Below are 23,610 nucleotides of genomic sequence, written 5' to 3'. Positions count from 1 at the left end.
TTGCCCTACACGCACATAAAACCCTAGTTTCTGTGCTGAATTTATATCTTGGATCTTCGTCGTGACGTACACTCGCAGATTCTGCAGTCTATGTAAATTATTCACTTTCTGCTATGCAGTGGGACTCCCCACAGAAACCACACGCTGTGACACACTGAACACACACTGCAGTATTCACACACATATATGAACATTCACTAAATAACATTACCTGTTACAGGTAAAAGGTTACAACTTTTAACCTTTTATTACACACTGACTCTCTCGCATACACACTCGGTTCGGTTGAAGGTCATCTCTAAAAGCTCAAGTCTCAATTCCTTTGGGTTCTGAGCATGCTCACTGACCTTGTAACCTTAAAAAGCTTTTACCGTACAGCATTATGGGTAATGACTGGGTCTTAAATGGGGGTTAGTATGCAGTATGTTCAAAGACAGACATGTGCTAACCAACGAGCACACCTTAGTATGAAGAACTTTCATTCCCCCCAAAAAATTCTGGGTTATTTTCAACCAAGCTTTGGGTCAAAAATAGGAAGACATCAGGTTAAGCAATGCATTAACAACGCTTATACCACGGGCCTGTTGAATGCTTCTGATTGGTTGAGAAATGTTTCATGGATTTGATTATTTTCTGTAAACCGCACACCTAACCTTTAAAATGTTTTGAAAATAGGCACCAGATCAATGTTTGTGGTAACCGTGGTATATAAATTCTAGTCATTCGAGACATTCACGAGGAAATTCACGTCATGGGAGGGGCTTCTATGACTCCGCCTGCTTCCTGTAATCACGTCACTACTAGAGCAAGCTCCTGATTGGTTAACGTGGCATGATTTTCCGCCAAACTCACGCGTGAGTTCGCCTCATTCGCGCGTCGAAGTGGATTTGCGTCTACCGCGCCACGGTCTGGCTGCGAGATCTCTAGATGTAAACCACTGATCTATATAAATGACTGGATTGCGCATGACGTCACAACTGTGAAGCCACCGCGCCGCCATGTTGGTATACCCAAACTTTCTATTAAATCATTGGACGCGATCAGATTTTAATGATAAAACATCACTTTACTAGCCTTCGTTTTCATATCTGAAGTTACCCTGTACATTATTACAACACAAACTTCCTAAGCATGTACATAGTTATAGAGCCCGACCGATTTATCGTTTTGCCGATTTTATCGGCCGATATGAGCATGTCGCAGATATATCTGTATCGGCGTATAAGCCGCAGATATGCGCCAATATGAACGTTTGTTACAGAACACATTAAATGCATTTGAAAGATGTAAGTACTTGTTTGTCCAGCAGAGTGCGCCATACTGGTTGCTAATGGCGACCCAGATCACTCACTGTAGTGACACCAGCCAATCCCCCACCCCCTTCACTTCAGTCAGTCTCTCAGTTCAGGTGGCATGGAAGCAGTCACGCAGTGTTTTCTTCACAACATTGTTACACCTGGTATTAAGACGCGCTTTGGTCGATTGGATTATAAATGGACAAGAGAGACGCATTCCCGCTTACATTTGGTGTTTTTAATCCGTCTCTTTGTCGACTTGCGAGTTAAAACGCAAGCGGGAGAAATGACGCGAGACGGAGAAATGACGCGAGACGGAGAAATGACACGTTTAAACTACGCGCAGCCGTGCACTTTTATATCACTATATGAGATTACTGCTGCTTGTGTTGTTAGGTAACATGCTCATTTCAGAGCAATTGATTCAATAAGCTCGCGCAACTCTACACCCTTGCTAAATAAAAGAGGCGGAGCGAAGACGCTTTATTTTTATAAAAGTCTAAAGTTTGCACGGAACCCTGGGTTTGTGTTATAAAATCGTTGTGCACAACATTAAACATAGTGTACATTAGTATGTGCTCCGTCAAGCATTGTCGTAACTGTGAGTGGCTAACTAATTTGTGAAGAACACAACTTACTGTAAAGCTAATATTAATCAATGACTTCATAAGTTTCTCTTTATAACGTTCTCGTCAAAACTGCAAATGATGCAAGTTTTATGTATTTTGTTCTCTTTGTGTTTTAAAGTTATTTATAATAAGTCAAGTTTACTGTTTAGTGCACTGATATCCAACTAATTTTGGATAATAAAGTTTATTGTTAACTTCTTGCCTATAGTACATATCTTTGTCACATCAATATAAGTGTTGGATCACCACATTTGTAAGTGATCACCACATATGTGAGTGATCATTGCATTGCATTGTATTTATTCATATACAGTATATTATGTTAAAGTATATAGTGTATTCTATGTACAGTACTTTAGTATAATATACTGTAGTATATACTGAACTATAATATACACATATAGAATATCGGCCGATATATCGTTATTGGTCTTTTTTTACTCCCTAATATCTGTATCGGCATCTGCCCCAAAAAACGCATATCGGTCGGGCTCTACATAGTTATTTACTGAAAGTTGTACATTTTAGTTTTTAATCAGTTATTATACACTCATCTTCATTACAGTATCAGATCAGCAGACAGACCGCAGCATATTTAGTATTAATGACAAAAGTGCTCATTCTGAAATCTAAATAAATAATTATACTTTGTACTGTATGTGCATGCAATAATTTGCTGGTTTTATGTTATCTAAACTTACAAGTTACCTCAACTTAGGTGCTGTCCACACGGAGACGCGTATCACCGTATACGTATAAATTAGTTATCGTATTGCCGTTTCATCCACACGGATCCGGCGTTTTGGGAGACTGAATCCGCTATTTTTTGAAACCGGGTCCTAAAGTGGATAAATCTGAAACCGACACCCTTGCGGTTTCGTCTGTACAGCCAATTCGTATATTTTATGAAGCAAAAACGTCATCACATCACGTGTCGGAAGCGTCACACGTAACAGCAACAACAATAATGGCGGATTACGTGATTGTGCCTACTAGCTTTATTACAGCAAAATCTATTGCTTCTATGCAATTGTGGTGACCATCAAGCGATAATGGACAACACCATACGTTGGTTATGCGCATGCTCAAAGTCTTCTTCTCCGTGTATAGTGTATATCTGTGGCAGAATTACAGCGCCCCATACTGGTCCGGCAAATATACTACACCGCTTTCAGTCGGTTTCAGTGGTTTCGTGTTTACGGATTATTTTTTCCTTTATTTTTTTTAAAGGAAAAAAAAATGATCGGATAGGGAATGCACCGGCTTGGTGTGGACATAGCCTTATTTAGAGAAATAACGCTGACCGTGTAGCTGAATGTCAAAAAAAACTTTATTTATACCCGTGTCATTAACAGAATACAGCAGACACACTCACCTTAACGTTTTTTTATAAATCCATTTTCCTGCCCGATTAAAGCATAAACATTGCAAATAACACCAGAATTAACAGTTAATTTACGTACACATATCCTAAAAATAATCTTGCGTGACTGATACGCTGTAAAGCGGGTAAATTTAAAACACGATTTTGAATGGAAGTCAATGACGCCATCTGCCAGTTGGGTATACCAAGATGGCAGCTCGAACTCTGCGCTGGCTTCACCTCACGCTGTTACGTTAAGCGTTCTATGTGCAATCCAGTCATTTATATAGATCAGTGGCGTAAATGCGTCTTTACAACGACTTATGCTACGTACACACCATGGGGCATCGCGTTACTCGCTCTAGATTACTTGCGGGATTTAACTTCGTATCATGCAAATTTTTCGCTCGATTTGAATATTTGCAACTTGGGAGAAGACGCTTTTGAGGCAAACAGCGCGTGTTTTCGCGGCAAATATTGCGTCATTCGCATCGCCCCATGCGAGGACGCGTCTGATCGTGTCTTTGCATTGACTTTGTATGTAATCTACTCGCGCAAATCGCTGTTAAAACAGTTAACATTGAAATCATTCGCGCCAGATGCTCTATTCACGTTTGGTGTGAATGCAGCATAAGAGGAATAATTGACTCCGGGCCTTTAAATTATTTGAAAATAATGCACACCCGCGGTGTAAAGGTTTTTCACATTGCTACCTCAGGTGTGCATTATTTTCGAATAATTCAACAGCCCGTCGTCAATTGTTCCTTACAAAGGTCATGGATTTGAAATAAATGTGTAGATTGAATTCACTGTAAGTTGCATTAAGTTCAACCCAGAGCTGGGTCAACAATGGGTTAAAGCCACCTACTGTAGCATTTTGGGTTGAAACAACCCAGCATGTGTTAACTTACAACCCAGCAGGTTGGGTTTGTCCCTTTTTGATCCAGTGCAATTTGAAAATAACCCAGCATTTTTAGAGTAAAGATAAAAGCATCTGGCAAATGTGTGTGTTTGTATGGCAGCATATGTGTGTGCAGCATGAGTCTGATTGTAAATGTGCTCTTTCTAATTGGACCTGACAGATTTTGTGTATTATTAGCCTCAGATGGCAAACCCACAGTCCCTTTATGAACTGTCTGATGCATATTGCACACTTGTTCCTGGCGGGTTTAAGCAGCAAAACCCCCAGACCTTCTGCTGCAGTCAAAGATCTGGATACTTGGGACTATACATTTTTGGCTGTAAAGCTGTAAAGCATATAAACATCACACATTTCATTATGGTATAGTAGATGTTTTATAACTTGACTAAAATGTATCTAGTAGGGCTTTAAGTATAAATGTTTTTTCTGACATCACAGCTTAAGATACTTGCTACTAAAGGCCTGAGATTGTGTACGTTTTTGTGATATCGCCAGCCATTGAGCACAGCGTTGAACATCCTCACGTGACTTTTACAGTAAGTTATGAGTCACATGACATTTACAACTCGAGTATTTGACTCAAAACACCTGCTGCAGGACTGAGCATCCACCCGCAGATATGGCAGATATCCGGTGCCAGCCGTGCAACTTATCCGAAATCTCGGTGTCACAAATCTCTTTGGTTTGCTGAAAGGTCAAGATTGACCTGCTTGCTGCTTAAACTCCATACTATCTATATACACATGCATGTGGTCAGACTTTCAGGTTTTTTATCCTCCAAAGTGAGCGATCTTTTCATTATTACTGTGTTTCTTCTCAATTATGATAATCAAATTGTTTTGATATAATTGTTATCTTGATTGTTACACTCCACTTAAAAAAATCAATACTACATTCACAGTCTTCTCCCTGCTTTTCACACACTCCATCTCTCTCTCTCTCTCTCTCTCTCTCTCTCTCTCTCTCTCTCTCTCTCTCTCTCTCTCTCTCTCTCTCTCTCTCTCTCTCTCTCTCTCTCTCTCGGCATGTCTGCTTTGTTCTTCAGTCACGCTTCAGTGAAAGCGGAATTCCCATCGCGATCCCGTCCAACTCCCACTCATTCAAGCTCTCTCCTCCTCCAGCCACTCATTCCAATCTTTCCAGCCGTTTATCCTCATATTTTTCTTTTCAGAATCAGGAATTGCCCATGGCGTCTGTGGTATCTGAATAGGAGCTTTTTAATACCTGGAGAAAGTTGTACTGTATAATATTGGTTAGAATTACCAGTCATCAAAAAATAGAGCTTGCCTGGCTGTTCCCGATTTGGTAACGGCCATATTCCAGCCAATCCCCTGTGCTTAACATATAAGTGCAACCTAAAACACGTCATGCTATTAAGGCCTATTTTTACTTTTACTTTTAGCATAAAATAGTAGAGGAAAAAATAAATAATTTATAAAAACTTAGAAACAAATGATAATACCTGTACGTTACAGTAAAGACATTTCCCTGCTGCACTGCATAATTACTTTTTAAAAAGAGACAACAAATTACGAGTAACTTGTATCTACTAGCATACAAATGTACTTTAATGTACATTTTAAAAAATTCAATAGATTTCCAGGATTCTGGAATGATTTCTCTGATTTTTCCAAGGTGTCTCAAAGGAAAAGAATCTCCTAAATACAGTATATGAGGAAATCTGGAAGGTTGCTGGCCGTCACAGTGAATTTTTTTTAAAGTTATGTCAACTTAAACCACAACTTAAGATAGTAGATTAAATTGACTTGCAACAGCAAGTTGTTTTAACTTCATGCTGCATTTTTTTAAGTGTATGACCAGCAATGAAAGTGGTTTTAACTCTTTCCCCGCCATTGACAAGTTATCTTGTCAATTAAGAGAAAACATTTACACAAAAAAAACAAGTTTTTATGGTTATCTGTAATACCGCAATTATCAACTAGATGGCGCACATACCCAATTTATAAAAACTGAAGTAAAACATTAAATATTAATTTTACACTCCGTGTATGTGTTGATAATCGTTCTGAATTTATCTCTAACAAAATTCCTTCATAAAAAATGCAATTATTTCAGCTTTTTGCTAAAAAAATATTTTTTAAGAAAAATAGCCATATTTAACTCTTTCACCGCCAGCGTTTTAAAAAAAAGTTGCCAGCCAGCGCCAGCATTTTTCATGATTTTCACAAAAGTTTAATGCCTTCCAGAAAATGTTCTTCTTCAAATATATAAACATACAATATACCAAATGAAAGAACAGACCCTCTGCTTTCAAACAATCAGCTCTTTAATATGGGTAGGTTTCTGCAAAAACACCACATTTTGAGCAAAAAGCAGAGATAATTCCATTTTTGTGACTGACTTTTCATAGAGATCCCATTCAGAGCGATCTTTAAAACAGACACGGACATGCAGCAGCTTGCCATAGGGCAATACTTCCAGGTTTAAAAAGTTGCGGAAGGCACCTAGTGGATAAAAAGCACCTAGTGGATAATAGCGGTATTGTGGAAAAACGGAAATACTCGTCATTGGCGGGGAACATTTTCTCTTGATTGACGAGATATCTCGTCAATGGCGGGGAAAGAGTTAAGAGTTTATAAGCAGAAAATATAGGTAGGATTAACCTTTTTCATTTTGTTTGTTTGTTTGTTTGTTTGTTTGTTTGAAAGCAGAGGGTCTGTTCTTTCATTTGATATATTTGTACGTTTATATAATTATAGAAGCACATTTTCCTGTAAGGCATATTGTGAAACTTTTAAGAAAATCACAAAAAATGCTGGCGGGCAGTGGCGACTCATGACTGCTCAACAGAGAGGCGCTAATTCAAAAAAAGTGTACGGAGTGTCATGTGTGTTGCTAGCGTTTTCAAAATATGTGTTTGAGCGTCACGTTAACCATGTGCATCACGTGCCCTGCCAAAACAAGTGACCGCTGCACACGCGTCAAAACCATTTCAGATAAAAGAGATGCTCACGTTCACAAAATACACGCAAGACACTCCCTTAAAGGGGCAATAAGTAGGATTTACCCCCATCTAGTGGTGAAATTGTATTTTGCATTCAAACGAACAGTGCTCTCTAGTGCCTCCCCTTTCCAAATGTGTGTTGCAACGAGTAGGGGGAGGCTGCAGACCTGGAGCCGGTAGATCTACGCCCCTGACAGTTTTACTCCCCTGACAGTTTTACGCCCCTGTTGTTCCTCATGCGTCCAGTAGGGGGAGGCTGTATATTAGTATATGAGCCTAGTCATATGAACCGTTACGGTTCAACCGTATGATAGCAGCAGAACTTCTTGAAGCGATACGAATTGACCCCTGGAATTTTAGAAATGTTACATTGTGTTTGTCTTCATAAAATGCTATGTAGGACATGTTTTGTAGCTGTATGACGACCTATTGTGAATTGTACAGCAGATATTTCATTTATGATCCATGATTACACAGTACTTTTTTATGCTAATGGCCTAAATATGGTTAATATCTAAATGTAACTTAATATAAATTCACAACATCATATATCAGTCAGTCTCTTGAATATAAAAACAGTTTATAAATAGTTACGTGTGACGTCATCACGCGCCGCTTCCGGGTCCAATCGATTTCAAATGCTACAGGAAAACACGCTAATATACACTCGTATCATAATGCAAAACCATTTAAACCCATGATCCTTATTTTTATCTTCAATAATAAAAACAAAGATGACCAGACCTGGACTATATGGATTTTTTTACTGTCTGTGGTTCCGTAGTGTGCAGACTGCAGTGTACACTGTAAGTTCATACAATTTTCGTTTAAATGTGTAATATTAATAAATAGTGCTCATAAACGGTTGTAAATGTTTAAATAGGCTAGTATCCTGTTGTATTTCCCTCTCCCACTGCTGGGCGCATGAGGAGCAACAGGGGCACAAAACTGCCAGAGGCGTAGATCTACCGGCTCCAGGTCTGCAGCCTCCCCATATAGGTTGCAACTACGGTAGCCGTTGTGTAATCATTGATCTCCTTGTCCGTTTCAGCTGGTTCACGTGTTCTGAATGAAAACGCGTTGTGGAAACGCGTTGGTAGGCTAGTGCTTTTTGTCCCTCTCTCCTATTATAGTTTATCAATACGGCGGAACAACATGGAAGCCTCATTGGACTTACCCGTTCAATGAAAGTAAAGAGAAGAAATTCTAAGCTTACAAAGAAAAGTCAGATCACTGGCAGAGGTCATTTGACACCAACAAGGACATATTTATGAATAAAGACATTGATTTTGATATAAAACTTAAAATAAAACACTTAAAATCCTACTTACAGTTCCTTTAACAGTAACATAAACCCTTTAGACGCGTCTGCAGCATGCACTTATTTTGACAAGACAAGTGATGCACATAGGATCTCTCGATGCGCAGAACACATATTTTGAAAAAAGGAACCACACACATGACAGGCTTCATACATGTTGTGATAAACTTCACATCGAGCGCCCTCAAAATCACCGGCCGTTTAAAAAAAAGTTGCATTTAAAATCAAATGAGAACAGATGTTTTTTCCCCTCTCATTTTTTAGTTTAAACGTATTTTGGTGGGTACTGAGCTAGATAGGGTCCTGAGATACCTCTGTAAATGGGTCATGGATAGAAAAGCTGTGTGCAACAGCGTGCAAATGTTCAAAACAAAGCTAGACAGAGAAAAAAGAGATAGAATATGATAAAGTCAAATTAAATCGAGTGTGAAGTCATATTTATTTAGTCTGACTGATTAACTCATTGTAAATGTACAATATGAGAAAGAAAAAGAGGAACGAAAGGACTGAGAAACAGGCCCGGTACTAGGCTTGCTGGACTGGGGGGGCAGTCAGGATTTTTGGGTGGGCAGCCATTTCTCGACTAAAATGATTCATACACTAAAATTATGGATGTTTCAATCCAATATTACTTTGCATGTCTTATAATAAAAGGCCATTTATATGTCATTTTGCACGTTCAAATTTTAAAAGTAGATGCAATTAGATTAATGATTTATAATGTTATAATGATTACACTAGTTTGACACATTTAGTCACAGTTAATGAAATCAGGCAAGCAGGTGATATGAATGCAAAGCTACATATAGCTATATTTTATTAATGTTTACACTGCATTTAATCTATTATTTCACTTATAGATAAATTAAAGCCATTCTTATACCTACCCTACCTAACATATGCCTTTATTCTAAATAAACACTTGTTAGGAACTTTATTTCCACTTCTCAAACATTTTCTTCATTTAAAATAATGTATTTTCAATGGGATATGTGATAAGAAATATGTTCATTAATTCTTGACCCTATCATGCTGCTGCAGCAACCTCAAATATCACAAAGCACAATGCTTTAAATAATATATTGTTGCATCATGTAAGCAATTTGAGATGCATGACAAATTCGTCAAAGTTTATCCTGTTTGCCTATAACAGCCCAGACAAAAGCACAAGCCCTAAAATACTGTAAGTGTGATTTGCGACGAGACCAAAGATAAATCACACTGCTTGTTCATAACACAGCAAATTAGATATTATAATACAACGCAACATTATAAAATACAACGTTTTACCTTATGATGACCTTGCGGAGTGAAAGCTCCTCCTGAACTTAAAAGTCTGTAGATTTTTGTGTGTGAAGTTTTTTCTCAAACGCGAGCTGAATGAGCTGATGATGAAAAAAACGCTAAAATTTGATTTTAAAACTGCACGCGATGCTCAGCTGTTACAATACTGTATATTTACTGTATAACCATCTTATATCATTTATATCTACTATATAGTATGCCACAACCAAACTGCATATTCTAATTTTAATAAACAGAACTACGTCTAAAACAAACACATTAAATGCTGCTGGAGACTTGCCATTGGCTGTTGTATTTGCATGAATAAATAATGAGGTGAGTCTAAGAAAGGATAAGGGGCTATTTTGGGCATGTTTTACTATAAAAAAAGTTTCACTTTAATATGTGTTGTGTTATTACGTTTATGTAATACTAAATTGGATTGTTTTTGATATATATTTTAAAGACGCGTGTTTTTTTTAGTTACCGTCATAGAGAACAGTAGTACTTTTCATGTGAGTTAAATACTGCTGAAAAACCTCAAGGGTTTGAATAAGCTAATCAGATGATAGTTTGCGGGAGCTGTAAATGCTAGCGCTTGCCTAAAGAAGATGTTTTTCTGTTTAAAGAGACTTCGTTATTTTAAGGTTGACTGGACATTTTTGGGGGGGCAGAAGGAAAATCTGGGGGGGGCAATGCCCCTCCCAGCCCCCCTGTAGACCCGGCCCTGCTGAAAAACCACATAGGCACCGTTAAGTTTCAAGAGTGACAACAGGATTTTAATGATTCTTCTCAGTGTGTTGGGAATATGGCAAACAATCCTGAAACTTTATTGCAAAATTAAAAAGACTATTTTTAAGGCTGTACGTATGTCACTACTTTATAGCTTAGCGATTGTTTTCCAGCTATTGATGAAGAGTTTTATTTATGACACCTGGTACAGAGTTGGGTGTAAGTAGTTACTAATGATGTTTTCCATTGCATAGTACTCCACTGGTCGGGTCAGCTTCCTTTTCGAGGATTTTCCACTGTGTACAGTACGTAGTACCCAAAACTTTTTAAGTACCACCTCGATTGGGGTTCCAAGCGAGCTGAGCTGATACTTGAAACGTGATGTAAAAACACTGTAGACCACTGATTGGTCTGAGAGAATCGTCTCTACCAGCAGATTTCGAGTTGGCATCGCCTGGCCTTCTAGCAGGCTTACAATGACCTTAGCATTTTCATATAATTTGATTAGATTGTGTTTTTATTGCCGTTACGTCATGATGGTATTAGGATATGGATTAATTCAGGTAGGACACCACTGAAGGCCTAGGTGTGTAATGCATGGCCCGCCACTGCTGTAGGGTTATACAAATGCAGCCTTATCCCATTTGAATCTCTATTGCCCCGCAAAGGGTAAAACAAAGCACACATTAGCATTCACACCAGGTCTAAATACAATGAGCTTACAGTATAACCTCCAGATCTGTCCTACAAAGCCAACTGAAATGAAACATACAGGAATGAAGAGTTCGGTTTAGATTAACAGTCTGGACACTTCAGGAGTTCACATCATGAGAAACAAAATGTTTCTTAAAAATGTTTTAATTATACAGACATAAACCTCAAACATTTAGTCCAAGCAAACCTTTTATTAAATCAACAGTAAGCAACGTGAACTAATTTGAATCATTACCGCAAATATATTAACATTTTTGACAGCCCACATTTACATATAGATCCAGGATAGCCAATTATTATGCTCCGTACACACCAAACACGAAGCATCATGTTCCTCGCTTTGCGTTCCTTGCATCAAGTTCCTCGCTCTAGATTACTTGCAGGATTTAACTTTGTGCATTGCAAATTTTTAGCTTGAGTTAAATATTTTCAACTTGTGTGAAGACGCGTTTATAGTGCATGTTTTTGTGGCATTTGCATCACCTCATGCCAGTTTGTGTCTATTTGCGTCTTGTATTGAATTTGAATGTAATCTACTTGCACAAATTATTGAATTTGCGTTTACCCTCATTAGTTTATTTACGTTAGAAGTCTTAAAGATACAGCACCTTAATTCGAATGATTAGAAAGAAAGTGTGAAAACTGGTTGTGTAAAGGTAAATTATGACTGTTCTGTTGCAAGTAACCTCAACTAACATTATATGTGGAAAAATAAAATGCTATAAAGAAGAACATGACCCACCCCAAAAATTTTAGTACCTTCATTAAACCATAAAACGGCTATCAACTGGAGACAACACCAATCATTTTATAGGACAGCAGACAGAATCAGACTGTCAATCTCTTCAGGACATGATGACAGAACACAGTTTAAGAGCGTCACCAAACACTTTAAAAACACTGCTGAGACCCTGTAAGACTCAATAAAGGTTCCTCAATTCCCTCTTCTTATCAAAAGCCATTTTTGGGTGTTTATGGCTCTTTGGAGATTCGGAAAGTTCTTAATGTTTCATTCTTTGGATAAATGTCTTTCTTCCTGTTTTCCTTTTCTTTAAAGGATTTGCTCGCTCTTTTGTCACGCCATAAATGTGTATAAAGGCTTAACATGGAATTTTTTAAGAATCATTTATCCATCTCTTTTTCAGACAGCAAAGTTTATAGTTATAGGAGGCCACAATTTACAGATGTTCTGAAAATCACATTTTTTTATCTTGCATATTTGGTTACTATTTTTGAACAACCATTTTTGGAGCTTGACAACCAAAATCAAAGGTTAAACTTTTGGTAATGAGATCCAGAAAGATTTTGTGTAATGCAGAAAAAAGAAAAGCATACATGTTACATGAGGATAACTAAATACAACATTTTCATTTTTGGGTGAGCCATTACTTCCCTACTGAAAAATCCAGCTAAGACCAGCACAAGCTGGTGAGCTGGTTTCAGCTAGTCCCCAGCTTGGTTTTAGCTGGTTTTGCTGGTGTAGGAAGCTGGTTTTGCTGGTGTAGCAAGCTGGTCTAGGTGTGTTTTGGTCACATTTTCAGCTGGTCTAGCTGGACTTAGCTGGTCATGCTGGAATACCAGCTGGCCCACCAGCACGACCAGCTTTGTCAGGCTGGGAGGACCAGCATAAACCACCTTAAACCAGCTAAAACCAGCTACCAGCTTATGCTGGTTTTAGCTGGATTTTTCAGTAGGGTTTAAAGAGGACAAATCTGACTTTTCCATGTTTAAGTGCTATGATTGGGTCCCCAGTGCTTGTATCAACATAGAAAATGTGAAGAAGATCAACCCAGTAACTTAGTTTTGGTAAACCATTCTCTGCAAGCTTGTGGAAAAATAGTTAATTGAAATTTGGCTCCCCTTGTGATGTCAAAAGGGGATAATACCGCCCCTTAATCTGCACTATCCAACCAGGCACTGGCATTAAGTGCAGAGATCCGCTCATTTGCATTTTAAAGGATACACCCAAAAACAGCACATTTTTGCTCACACCTACGAAGTTGCAATTTTATCGTGTTATAATAAATTGTCAATGGGGTGTTTTGAGCTAAAACTTCACATACGTACTCAGAGGCCACCAAAGATTAATTTAAAGGACAAGTTCGGTATTTTACACTTAAAGCCCTGTTTTCAGATTGTTTATGATGAAATAGAACGGTTTTGACTGAAATTTCGACATATGCGGCTGCCCAGAGAATTTTCGGGTGTTTGTGTTTCACCTCCCACCTCTATAATGGGTTTATAGGTGCACTGGAACAATCCTTTCTAAAATGCATTAAAACTTTCGTTTATAAAGACGTGAAACTCACCGAGTGGTCAGGGATGTTCACTGATATGCTCACACAAAAATCGCTACAAAAGATGCTTTCCAACACGTTTTATCGTAGTTTTTGCCAACTCCATTGACTTGTATTAGATATGCTATGAGGTACAATATTACTCCACGCCGGGAACGTTGTTACTATTCTTGCAATTGGCAAAGGCGGATTATCGCCACCACCTGGGCTGGAGTGTCTATTATTCAAGCTCTCAACGAAAGAATGTACGGGTGTGAGGCGTTTGAAAAAATAGGTCCACAAGTTAACAACGAATGCTAAAACACCTGTTGGAAAGCATCTATTGCAGCGATTATTGTGTGAGCATATCAGTGAACACCCCTGACCACTATAAAATATAGTTCCTCTTTTAAATCCGCTTAGAAAAGCGCTACGTTTTATTTTGTACCACCAAACTTGCTCGTATAACTACTCGTCTTAAATAGGAAAAACGTTGATGTGTTTGGTCACTTCTAACTTTATCTCTGATTGGTACCATTGAATGAATGGGGCTAAGCTAAATGCTATCGAAGCGTCGCAGCGCGCTCCAGCGCTTACGTGCACGCACACAGATGATAGAGGGATGTATCAACAATTCTTAGTTAAGGTAATAACATATTTTAATATTGAAAATGAGTAGACTATTCCTTTAAGATACCATGGTGTCAGAGAATGAGAAAAAGAAGGGAACGCACTGAAGGAAAGAAAAAACTTCACTGGCAATAGAAAAGAGTAAGCAAAAAAAAAAGAGTATGAGAAAGATAGATGAGGGTTGGCTCAAGGTACAGGACGATGTTGTGAATATTTGATGCTGATGGATACATGTTCACTCCAGCGGAACAAACTGGATTGGAGCTCGACAGTAACACACACATATATACACACACAAACACACACACAGCTCAAGTGGAAAAGTCTCATTTAGGATCAGGGCCATTTGGTCTTACACAAATGCTCATCTCTGCTTTACTAAACCCAATTTATAACAGCACACCTGCGTTCATCTCTCTCTCTTGATGCATTTTCACTTGTCATCACACACTCACACCCAAGATAGAAATCACGCGTTCAGTAACATCTTAAAGACTTAACTGGTTAAAAAATTGTCAGAACTGTCCTGCCTTATAAGGAGTAAAACAAGTCCACATTCACATTTACAAATGCACATCTTCATAATTCACTTACTGTTGTCTGAAGAGACCAATGCATTAATTTCCACGTGTAATTAGTACCAGCAAAGTCAGTCTGTATATAAATTGCTGCTTAACCAAGACAAAGTCCTTACAATAACCTGTAGAAATAATCTCTGCATCTTTCTGTTTCTGCACGCAGGTGTAAGTGTAACCTGCACGCGTCTCAGTGTTTGTATGTGGACGGAAACTTGCAGTGTCAATGTGAACACAACACAACTGGACAGGACTGTCAGCGATGCAAGAAAGGATTTAAAGCCAAGACCTGGAAACCAGGATCTTATTTACCCACACCAAACGGATCCCCCAACACTTGTGAGTAACACACACCGCAGATACACATGCACACATAACAGATGAAGACACACACATACACACCAGACATACTTTATAGATGCCAAAACACCTGTGACACATACATGCATTTTTGTGCATTCGGCAACAGCTTTCAAGATATACATTCTCATTTGCATTGCTAATGCAATGTTCAACTACTTCAGCAGCTACAGATGAGATACATGCATATTTCAGTTTGAACAAAAACCTTCTTATTTTGAGGGAATTCCTTATTGAGAATTCCAAGGAGCAGCATTACACAGAAACATTAGACAGACGGTTAAAAACTCGGATGAAATGATCAGGAGGGAAAAGCAACAGTGCTAAACAAGCTTGTGAGCTTAAATGAGAGATAAAACCAAAAACAAAGAGAAGACAGAGAGACAAAATCAAGATAAAGCAAAAAATAAACTCTAGGGATTTCATTTTCATTTGGTTTTTCCTCTTGTTAAGTACAGTGTCTAAAGAGAGATCCTCTGGAACACAACATCCCTCCATTTTACCAGCGGTATACTGATGATAAAATAATAATCTAGGGCAGCACACACACACATAGAGATGAATTCAGCAGACTGCAAACCTCAACTCTAACTCGCTTCACTTACACACACACACACACACACACACACACACACACACATACACACAAACACACACAAGTGCGCTTGAGCACTGCAGAGCCTTTTAGACTTCACAGATCTGTCAGTTCACAGTAAGATCAAGACTGCTAGTGTGGCGGCCCTATTCCCAAAGAACAGAGCAGAGAGAAGCACAGACTTACACTACTATACTGCCAACACACACGCACACACACACACACACGCACACATACATACACGCACACAGTTTCAGTAATGCAGACCTCTGTGTAGAAAACATCCCCAATCTGCACTAATCACTCAATAAACAGCAAACATACATGATCAAACGCCTCAAAACCTAGTGAGCTGCCTAACTAGACGGCATCATAGGATCATATAATCATACTGCCTTCTAAAGCTGCGTACACACCAAATGCGAGGTATCATGTTCCTAGCTCTAGATTACTCGCGGGATTTAACTTTGTGTCATGTTTTTATGGCAATCGCGCATTCACATCACCTTATGCCAGTTTGCATCTATCCGCGTCTTTGCATTGACTTTGCATGTAATCTACTCGCGCAAAATCGTTTAATTCGCGTTTGGTGTGTACGCCCCATAAGATGACTCCTCTTAGCCAAACTCTCAGATTTCTTTCATTAAATGTTGAAAAATATTAATTGTAAATTTTGAAAATCAGACATTTATTCAAACAAAATGTGATGTGTTTATTAGAGCAGGGGTTCCCAAACCTTTCACTCCAAGAGACATACTTGACCCAATATATTTGTAATTTAAGGACCAACTTCCTTTAGCTCAGTGGTACAGTGCAAAAAATGATTTTCAAGAAAAAAATTCTTACTATTTTTGTCTTGTTTTCAGTAAAAATATCTAAAAATTCTTAAATTAAGATGCTTTTTCTTGATGAGCAAAACAACCCAAGAAAATAAGTCTAGTTTTTAGAACAAAAATATCAAATTTAAGTGATTTTGTGCATAAAACAAGCAAAAAAAATCTGCCAATGGGGTAGCAAAAAAATTGTGAACATTTTTCTTAAAAACTAAATTAAAGAAAAATGTGCTTACCCCACTGGCAGATTTTTGAAACAAAATCACTTAAATTTGATATTTTTGGTCTAAAAACTAGACTTATTTTCTTGGGTCGTTTTGCTCATCAAGAAAAAGCATCTTAATTTAAGAATTTTTAGATCTTTTTACTGAAAATCTTTTTTTTTCAGTGTAGAGCATTGCGATAGATTTGATCCCAGGGAACACATAAAATGTACCGTATAACTTGTAATGCACTGTAGGTCACTTTGGATAAAAACATATGCCAAATGTGTAAATAATGAGGGAGAAATACACATTTATTCTGTTTAAAGAGCACCTATTTCATTGCTAAAAACAACGTTATTTTGTGTATTTGATATAATACAATGTGTTCACGTGGTTTATGGTTAAAAAACACATTATTTTCTACATACTGTACAATTTTGTTGCTCTAGAGTACACTCTGTTCCTGAAAAGCTCTGTGTACCTGATTGTCCAGCTAATCTGTACGTTGTGATTGGCCTAAATACCTCTGACATCAGCTGGAAATGTGATGCTCCTTACCATGTTTGAAAGATTCGCACACAATGCTGTCACGGTTCTATCCGTGTCATGTTTTGTGTTTGTCTCTGATCCTTGTCACCTGGACTTTCATTGACTGATTACATTAACTCATTACACCTGTTCCTTGTTTGATTGTCTGTGTATTTATACCCTTGTTTTCTGTCATTCACTCACCGGTTCATCGTCGCCTGTTACATGTCAGTTGTACTCCGTGTTCTGTTTTGTTCCAGTTTTACCTGCCTCATTTACTTAGCTCATGTTTTGTTTGATGTTATTTATTTGAATAAATGTCATTTTTGTTCATAACCTGCATCTGCATCCTCCTCGCCTCTCGTCCTGATTCTTGACACAATGCAATGCTAACAGGAGTTAACTTACAGGCTGAGTGAAAAGCGGTATGAATTATGATAATGTCGGTCTTGTCTTCATCACCAATCCCATGAAGTAAACTGTTGCCTACAGTCCGTGTGTTTGTTATAGTCCAAGAAAAGAGATTTATGTTGGAGATGATAACTCGCGTCATCATTTACTTTGGGATTTGTACCTTTTGCATATCGTTAACATGCACTAATACACACTTACACACCAAAGGAAATGTAAAATAGTAAATTGGACCATTGGTGCGCTTTAAAAAAGATTGACTTAATTTTACTTGCCATCGTATGCATAAAACAAGTTGAACTGCACTAACAAAATACCTTATGTTACGATATCAAAGCCATTGCGGGTCATTAATAAGACTAAATGTTTTGTCAGTCACTGCATTTCTCAAAGGACAGGATTGGGGCGTACACACCAAACACGAATACAATGACTTACGCAAGTAGATCACATGCCAATGCAAAGACCTGAATAGACGTTACTCACGCGGGGCGATGCGAATGACGCGAATTGGGCGGCGGTTGGCACAGAAACACGCACTATTCGCCTCAAATGCATCTTTGCACAAGTTGAAAGTATTCAACTCAAGTGAAAAATGTGTTAAATCCCGCGAGTAATCTAGAGCGAGGAACGTGATGCTTCACATTTGGTGTGTATGCAGTATTAGAGTATCACGCTGTTACCTTATGACCATATAGATCTACAGAGACGGCCCCAGACCATAACTGACAGGGGGGCACACGGCTTCCAACGGGGGGCACGCAATTAGCAACAATAACTTATAGTGCAAGCACACACTTATACAACTGTTACAGACTTTCAGCTCATTACAGACTCATTACAGACTGTCGGTGCGCTCGCGCTTTGCTCGACGCAACAACAAACCGCCCTTGCGCGGCGCAAGCCATTGAAATGAATGGGTTTCATAGCGCAGCCCAGCGCACATCGCGTTCTAAGTAAAAGCCGTTATGAAAGCCGCTTTACCATAATCAAGTCGCAATGCTGTTAACGGTCTATAGCCACACTTCACATTTAAGCTTACATTAATTAAAACAACGCTAACTTCCCTTTAAAAAAGCTGAAGCCGGCGTGTACGAACATTAAACTTCCTTAAAACAGTGTCCTGTAGATTTGAAAATTCCACCTTGACCTCTAATGAAGTCAGATGAAGCAGGCGGTGCTGGTTCAGTCTAAATGTTCTAATATCCATATTTTACACGATCCATAAAATGCCGCGAAAAAACATGTTGCTAGTATCAAGTCACAAATGCTAAAGCCTAATGACGCATGAGACCCGGCAATACAACCAATCAGAGAAACTGGTCTATTTTTATTAAAGAAAACCTATATCAACTATATTTTCCTCATTTTATAACATTAAAAGTCATGAAACATTCAATGTTTAATTTATTTTAATTATTCTTCATATATATTAAATTAATCAAAAACTGTGTAGGGGGGCACAACAACCTGTTTGGGGGGGGCACGTCTTGCGAATGCCCCCCCTTGACGCCGGCCCTGTAGATCTATTCAAATTAGTTATAAATGAGGTTTTGTTCTGTTAAAATGCTGTGGGTAGAATCGGCATCTAGTGGTGAGATTGTGAATTGCAACCAATGGCTCAGTCCACTTTTAACCCCTCCCTTTCGAGAAGTGCCGCAACAGGACAAGGATGTTGTCATCTGAAACAACATACATAGTGACAAATTGTGCTATAAAGAGCAGTCTGTCCATTTAGGGCTACTGTAGAAACATGGCAGTGCAAAATGGCGACTTTCATGTAAGGGGACCACCGATGTATGTAGATAAAAACAGCTCATTCTAAGAAAATAAAAACATAACAGTTTATCATGTAAGGTTTTTATACACCACTGATAATATAGTTATGTATATTATATTGAATTTCTGGCAAGAGATCCTCCTAAAAGCTACACAGTGCACCTTTATAGGACAGCACACAAGGTTTTGTAACAGGGCTAATTGACTTTCTCTGTTTTTCTCTCAGGTTCTCAGGCATTGGCTGGATCTTCCTCTGGTTCCAGTAAGTACAAAACTTTAAATGTATGAGAGGATGTGGCTTTTCATCTCTCTCTCTCTCTCTCTCTCTCTTTCTGGCATGTCAATCATCTCTCTCTTTCACTCCCTTTCATTGTGTCTGTGCTCCATCCCTCGTTATGTTTTTTTCATTTTTCATGGGCCGCTCGTCATGTGGCTTTCATCATCGTCAAAGCGCAGAATATGCCCAACATCAGAGAGAGGGAAAGATAGAAAGGCATGAGGGACAGATACACAGAAAGAGAGGATGGCAGTGAAAAGCAGGAAAGCAGAGTTATTCCTTAAGGGTACGAGCACCCAAAGAAGTACTATAGATGGACACGGACACAGCATCACACAAACACACAAATCTGAAAATCTCTAACATCTCAAAAGGGCTTTCCCAGAATCTGATTTACGATAAGTCATTTTCTAAAACAAAGAAATATTTATATACTTTTCGTAACTAACAAATACTCGTCTTTCACTGGCTCTGCGATGCATGTACACAGTTTCATGCATTATGTATTGACATTGGAAAGGTCACGCTTAGCGTAGGGTGGGAGTACAATCTATTTTTTTCCTTCAAAATCGTCTGAAATCATTGTTTTATTTTTTATTTATTTTTTAGGGCTGGCAGGATTAATTGGGATTTATACTAATAATGCCTGTCTGACATCAATTCTGAATGGCAAAGGCAATATTATGCACAGCTCTTTCATGTATTATGGCTCTTTGATCAGTAGAAAGTCCTTACCAATCTAAAAACACTGTTTGAGTTTGAGTCATTTATAACATGCAATTTGAAAAAGCAACACTCGGCAAACATAATCATTATAAATAGTTCTTATTATCATGAAAATACCTAAAAAGGTTTGATAAATATGCTTAAGCCCTGTCCCAAATGGTGCACTTCATGTGGACTTTCAGGCTCATGGCCTTAAATTGCGAGTGCACACACAAGTCAGTAGGGTGCCCGCATTGCTGCAAACTTCACACACTTTACCAACCCCAAAGGTCTTTCGAAAGAGCAATCAGACGAGTTCACACTGATGAGCAACTTCTCTACTTATTTCCGGCTTGACGCTCGAGTCCCAAAATACGACTCCGGTGAGCCCTTGTGGACTCACGTCAAGGGTCCCTAAGGTCTGCACTACATGATGTCATCAAAGTCTGGAGTCTGAAGAAGTCCACAAGTCCGGAGTATGCCATTTGGGACAGGGCCTTATAGCCTAAGGTGACCAGACGTCCCCGTTTTCCGGGGACAGTCACGTTTTTTGGTGTTCTGTCCCCAACTGGAGCAATGTCCCCGTTTTACAGCACGTCCAAAACAACCAGCAAATATACTAAAAAACCCGATCAACATGTAGTCTTTGTAGTACCAGACCGGAGCAGTCATGTAATGATTATTTTCACCAGTAGAGGGAACTGCGAGCTACACTGATTTTTTTTGTTGCACGCCACTGATTTAGCGAAGGAGAATTTACTACGAGACACACGAGAAAGCGTCATCAAGTTATCATCAATCAAGATATGAAAACAGTCAAAGTTATCGGGGGTTAAGGTACTAACTACTCATCTTTAATTAAATATGTTTACATTTTGTATTATTTCTTCTGTTTTTAACATTTACAGTGCTATGTAATCAGCTGAAGTGAAGTAATTTCATGTCATGTCATATATGTGCACTGAATAAAAAAGGTAAAAAATAGATTTAGGCTACAGAAATTGTTCAATTCATTAAATTAGAAACACAAAAAAAATTACTTTCTTACTAAGTTTTTTTCTCTTGTTTTATTCAAAAATTCTTAAAACAGGATTCATTTCCTTAATAAGCAAAATGCCCTAAGAAAATAAGTCTTTAGACCAAAATATTTAATTCGCAAAAATAAGCAAAAAAATCTTACCCCACTGGCAGATTTTTTGCTTGTTTTAATCACGAATTCACTTCAGTTTAATATTTTTTGTCTTAAAACTAGATTTTTTTTCTTAGAGGATTTTGCTTATGAAGAAAATGCATCTTGATTTAAGATTTTTTTTTTGATATTTGTACTGAAAACAAGAAAGAACGTCATTTTTGCAAAAAAAATGTTTTGTCCCCATTTTTTATTTATAGATAACAACAAATGAGATTATAATGATATTTTGACCATTGGACTAGTAAATGTCCCCGGTTTTCATTTAAAAAATCTGGTCACCTTATTATAGCCATTTCCTGGAGCTGCATGTGTAATGGTTCTTCTTCTGCGGCCCACATTGAGTTTCTGCACAAGAGCGCCCTCTGGCTTTTGCAGGGTTTCCGCGGGGTTGTAAAAGGTAGTAAAAGGTAGTTAATTAAATTATGCCAAATTAAGGCCAGTAAAAAGTAGTAAAAAGTAGTAAGCGTCATCTGACGAGGTAGTAAATTTTCAATTGCCTTTTGTAATGTTATGATGCCTGGAAATTAGTTAAAATCACCTGCATATCTGGGCAAATAATCAAAGATCTTTCGTCTCTGGGAAGTGATCAAAGCCTGGAGTGGAGCCAAATCACGTTCCTCTCTCCGCTGTAAGCGTTCTGTAATCACTACGGACCGGATCCACTCCGGGTTTTCTGACTGTATCACGTTAAGCTGAGGTAAAACTTTTTCAGCTAGCATGGTCAAACTTATATGGAAGGCTCCGATGTTTTGAAGATCGATAAAGGTGTAAAAGACGATTGACTTGGCTTAGCGAAATAATGAAGATTGGCAAGCCTTTCACTTCATGGGATAAGAAAACCAAACAGGTAATTGCGTGTCTTTGCACAGTATGACTAACGTAAGAGGTCCTGTATTTTGTGGGGAAATGATTTCTCACGTTACTGATCATCCGCGGCACGCTTTTTAATGCTATGCTGATATAGCCAGTGGCTGGTACAACGGGTTTGTTTAACTCGTGGGTAAACTTCATGTGGATCCACAAGAACCAAGAGGCAGATGACATCCAAATCCTGTGAGAGCGATTGAGGAATCATAAGAGGAGACTGCTTCCGAAATGCTCTCGCGGGACTTTGATGTCATCCACCTTTCGGTTCTTGCAGTTGCATTTGCTGTGGTCACAAAAACGTAACATTTGTACATATATTTAAGCACAGCAGTTTAAAAACGAGTGATTTTAAGCCATTCAAACACAAACAACAGTGCGTCCGCTGTTTCTGTGTCAGAGGAGCACGCTAGCCGCGCATTCGATTCTCATTGAGCATGTGTTGTACGTATTTTTGCCGCTTTATTGGCCTTAAATAACACATATGCCTCAAAAATCCCGTCTTTGCAAATATCCTCATATAAACACGACCATTTAGGTCTTAGGAGAAAGTAAACAGCAGAAACATTGCGCATAAACTAGCACATCAGCGCTGCCTCTATTGTAACATAATATTTTGTTGATGAATGTAACTTACAGTCATTCAATTAACAACTGTCACTATGGTTACAGACATCCTGTGCGAATTCTACACGAGTTTGACTCGAGTTACTCGTTCAGGGTTTATATTCATACATAACGTTACTGTATTAGAGCTGTGACTGTAAACTGTTGTGTGAACAGAACAGACCCTGGATTATTCGTTTGTGTACTAAATAATATGATATGAAAAAGTTGTATTTGTTCACATTAGTAAATGCATTATATAACATAAACAAAGAATGAAAAATATAGAGTATATAAGCATTAATTAATTCTTGTTTATGTCATTACAGTAATTGACGGTGGTTCATGGTGCATTCACTAATGTTAACAGTTTCAACTTTGATTAAAAAATTATTAGTAAATGCTAAAATAAATACATTTACAATTAATAAATAATTAATAAAAGATTCATTAAAGGTGGTGATATTCATGTTTTCTTTTTATACAGTATAGTGAGTTATTTAGCTGTTTCGCCTTAATCTGAAATGCCCTGCAAACTACAGCTACCT

The 23,610-nt window shown here is 38.2% G+C and overlaps 1 protein-coding gene across 1 annotated transcript in view; it reads left to right on the top strand.

Moving 5' to 3' along the window:
* The window catches only part of ntng2b (netrin g2b), an 88,138-nt gene that overhangs the window by 32,704 nt on the left and 31,824 nt on the right, over positions 1-23,610 (top strand). Inside the window, exons 4-5 of the mRNA XM_055180433.2 lie at positions 14,873-15,045; positions 19,645-19,680. Of these exons, the coding sequence (XP_055036408.1) occupies positions 14,873-15,045; positions 19,645-19,680 (209 nt within the window). The remainder of the gene's footprint in view (positions 1-14,872; positions 15,046-19,644; positions 19,681-23,610) is intronic.

Source organism: Misgurnus anguillicaudatus, chromosome 9 (assembly GCF_027580225.2).
Source record: "Misgurnus anguillicaudatus chromosome 9, ASM2758022v2, whole genome shotgun sequence".
NCBI lineage: Eukaryota > Metazoa > Chordata > Actinopteri > Cypriniformes > Cobitidae > Misgurnus > Misgurnus anguillicaudatus.
This window is presented reverse-complemented; position numbering and strand designations above follow the sequence as displayed.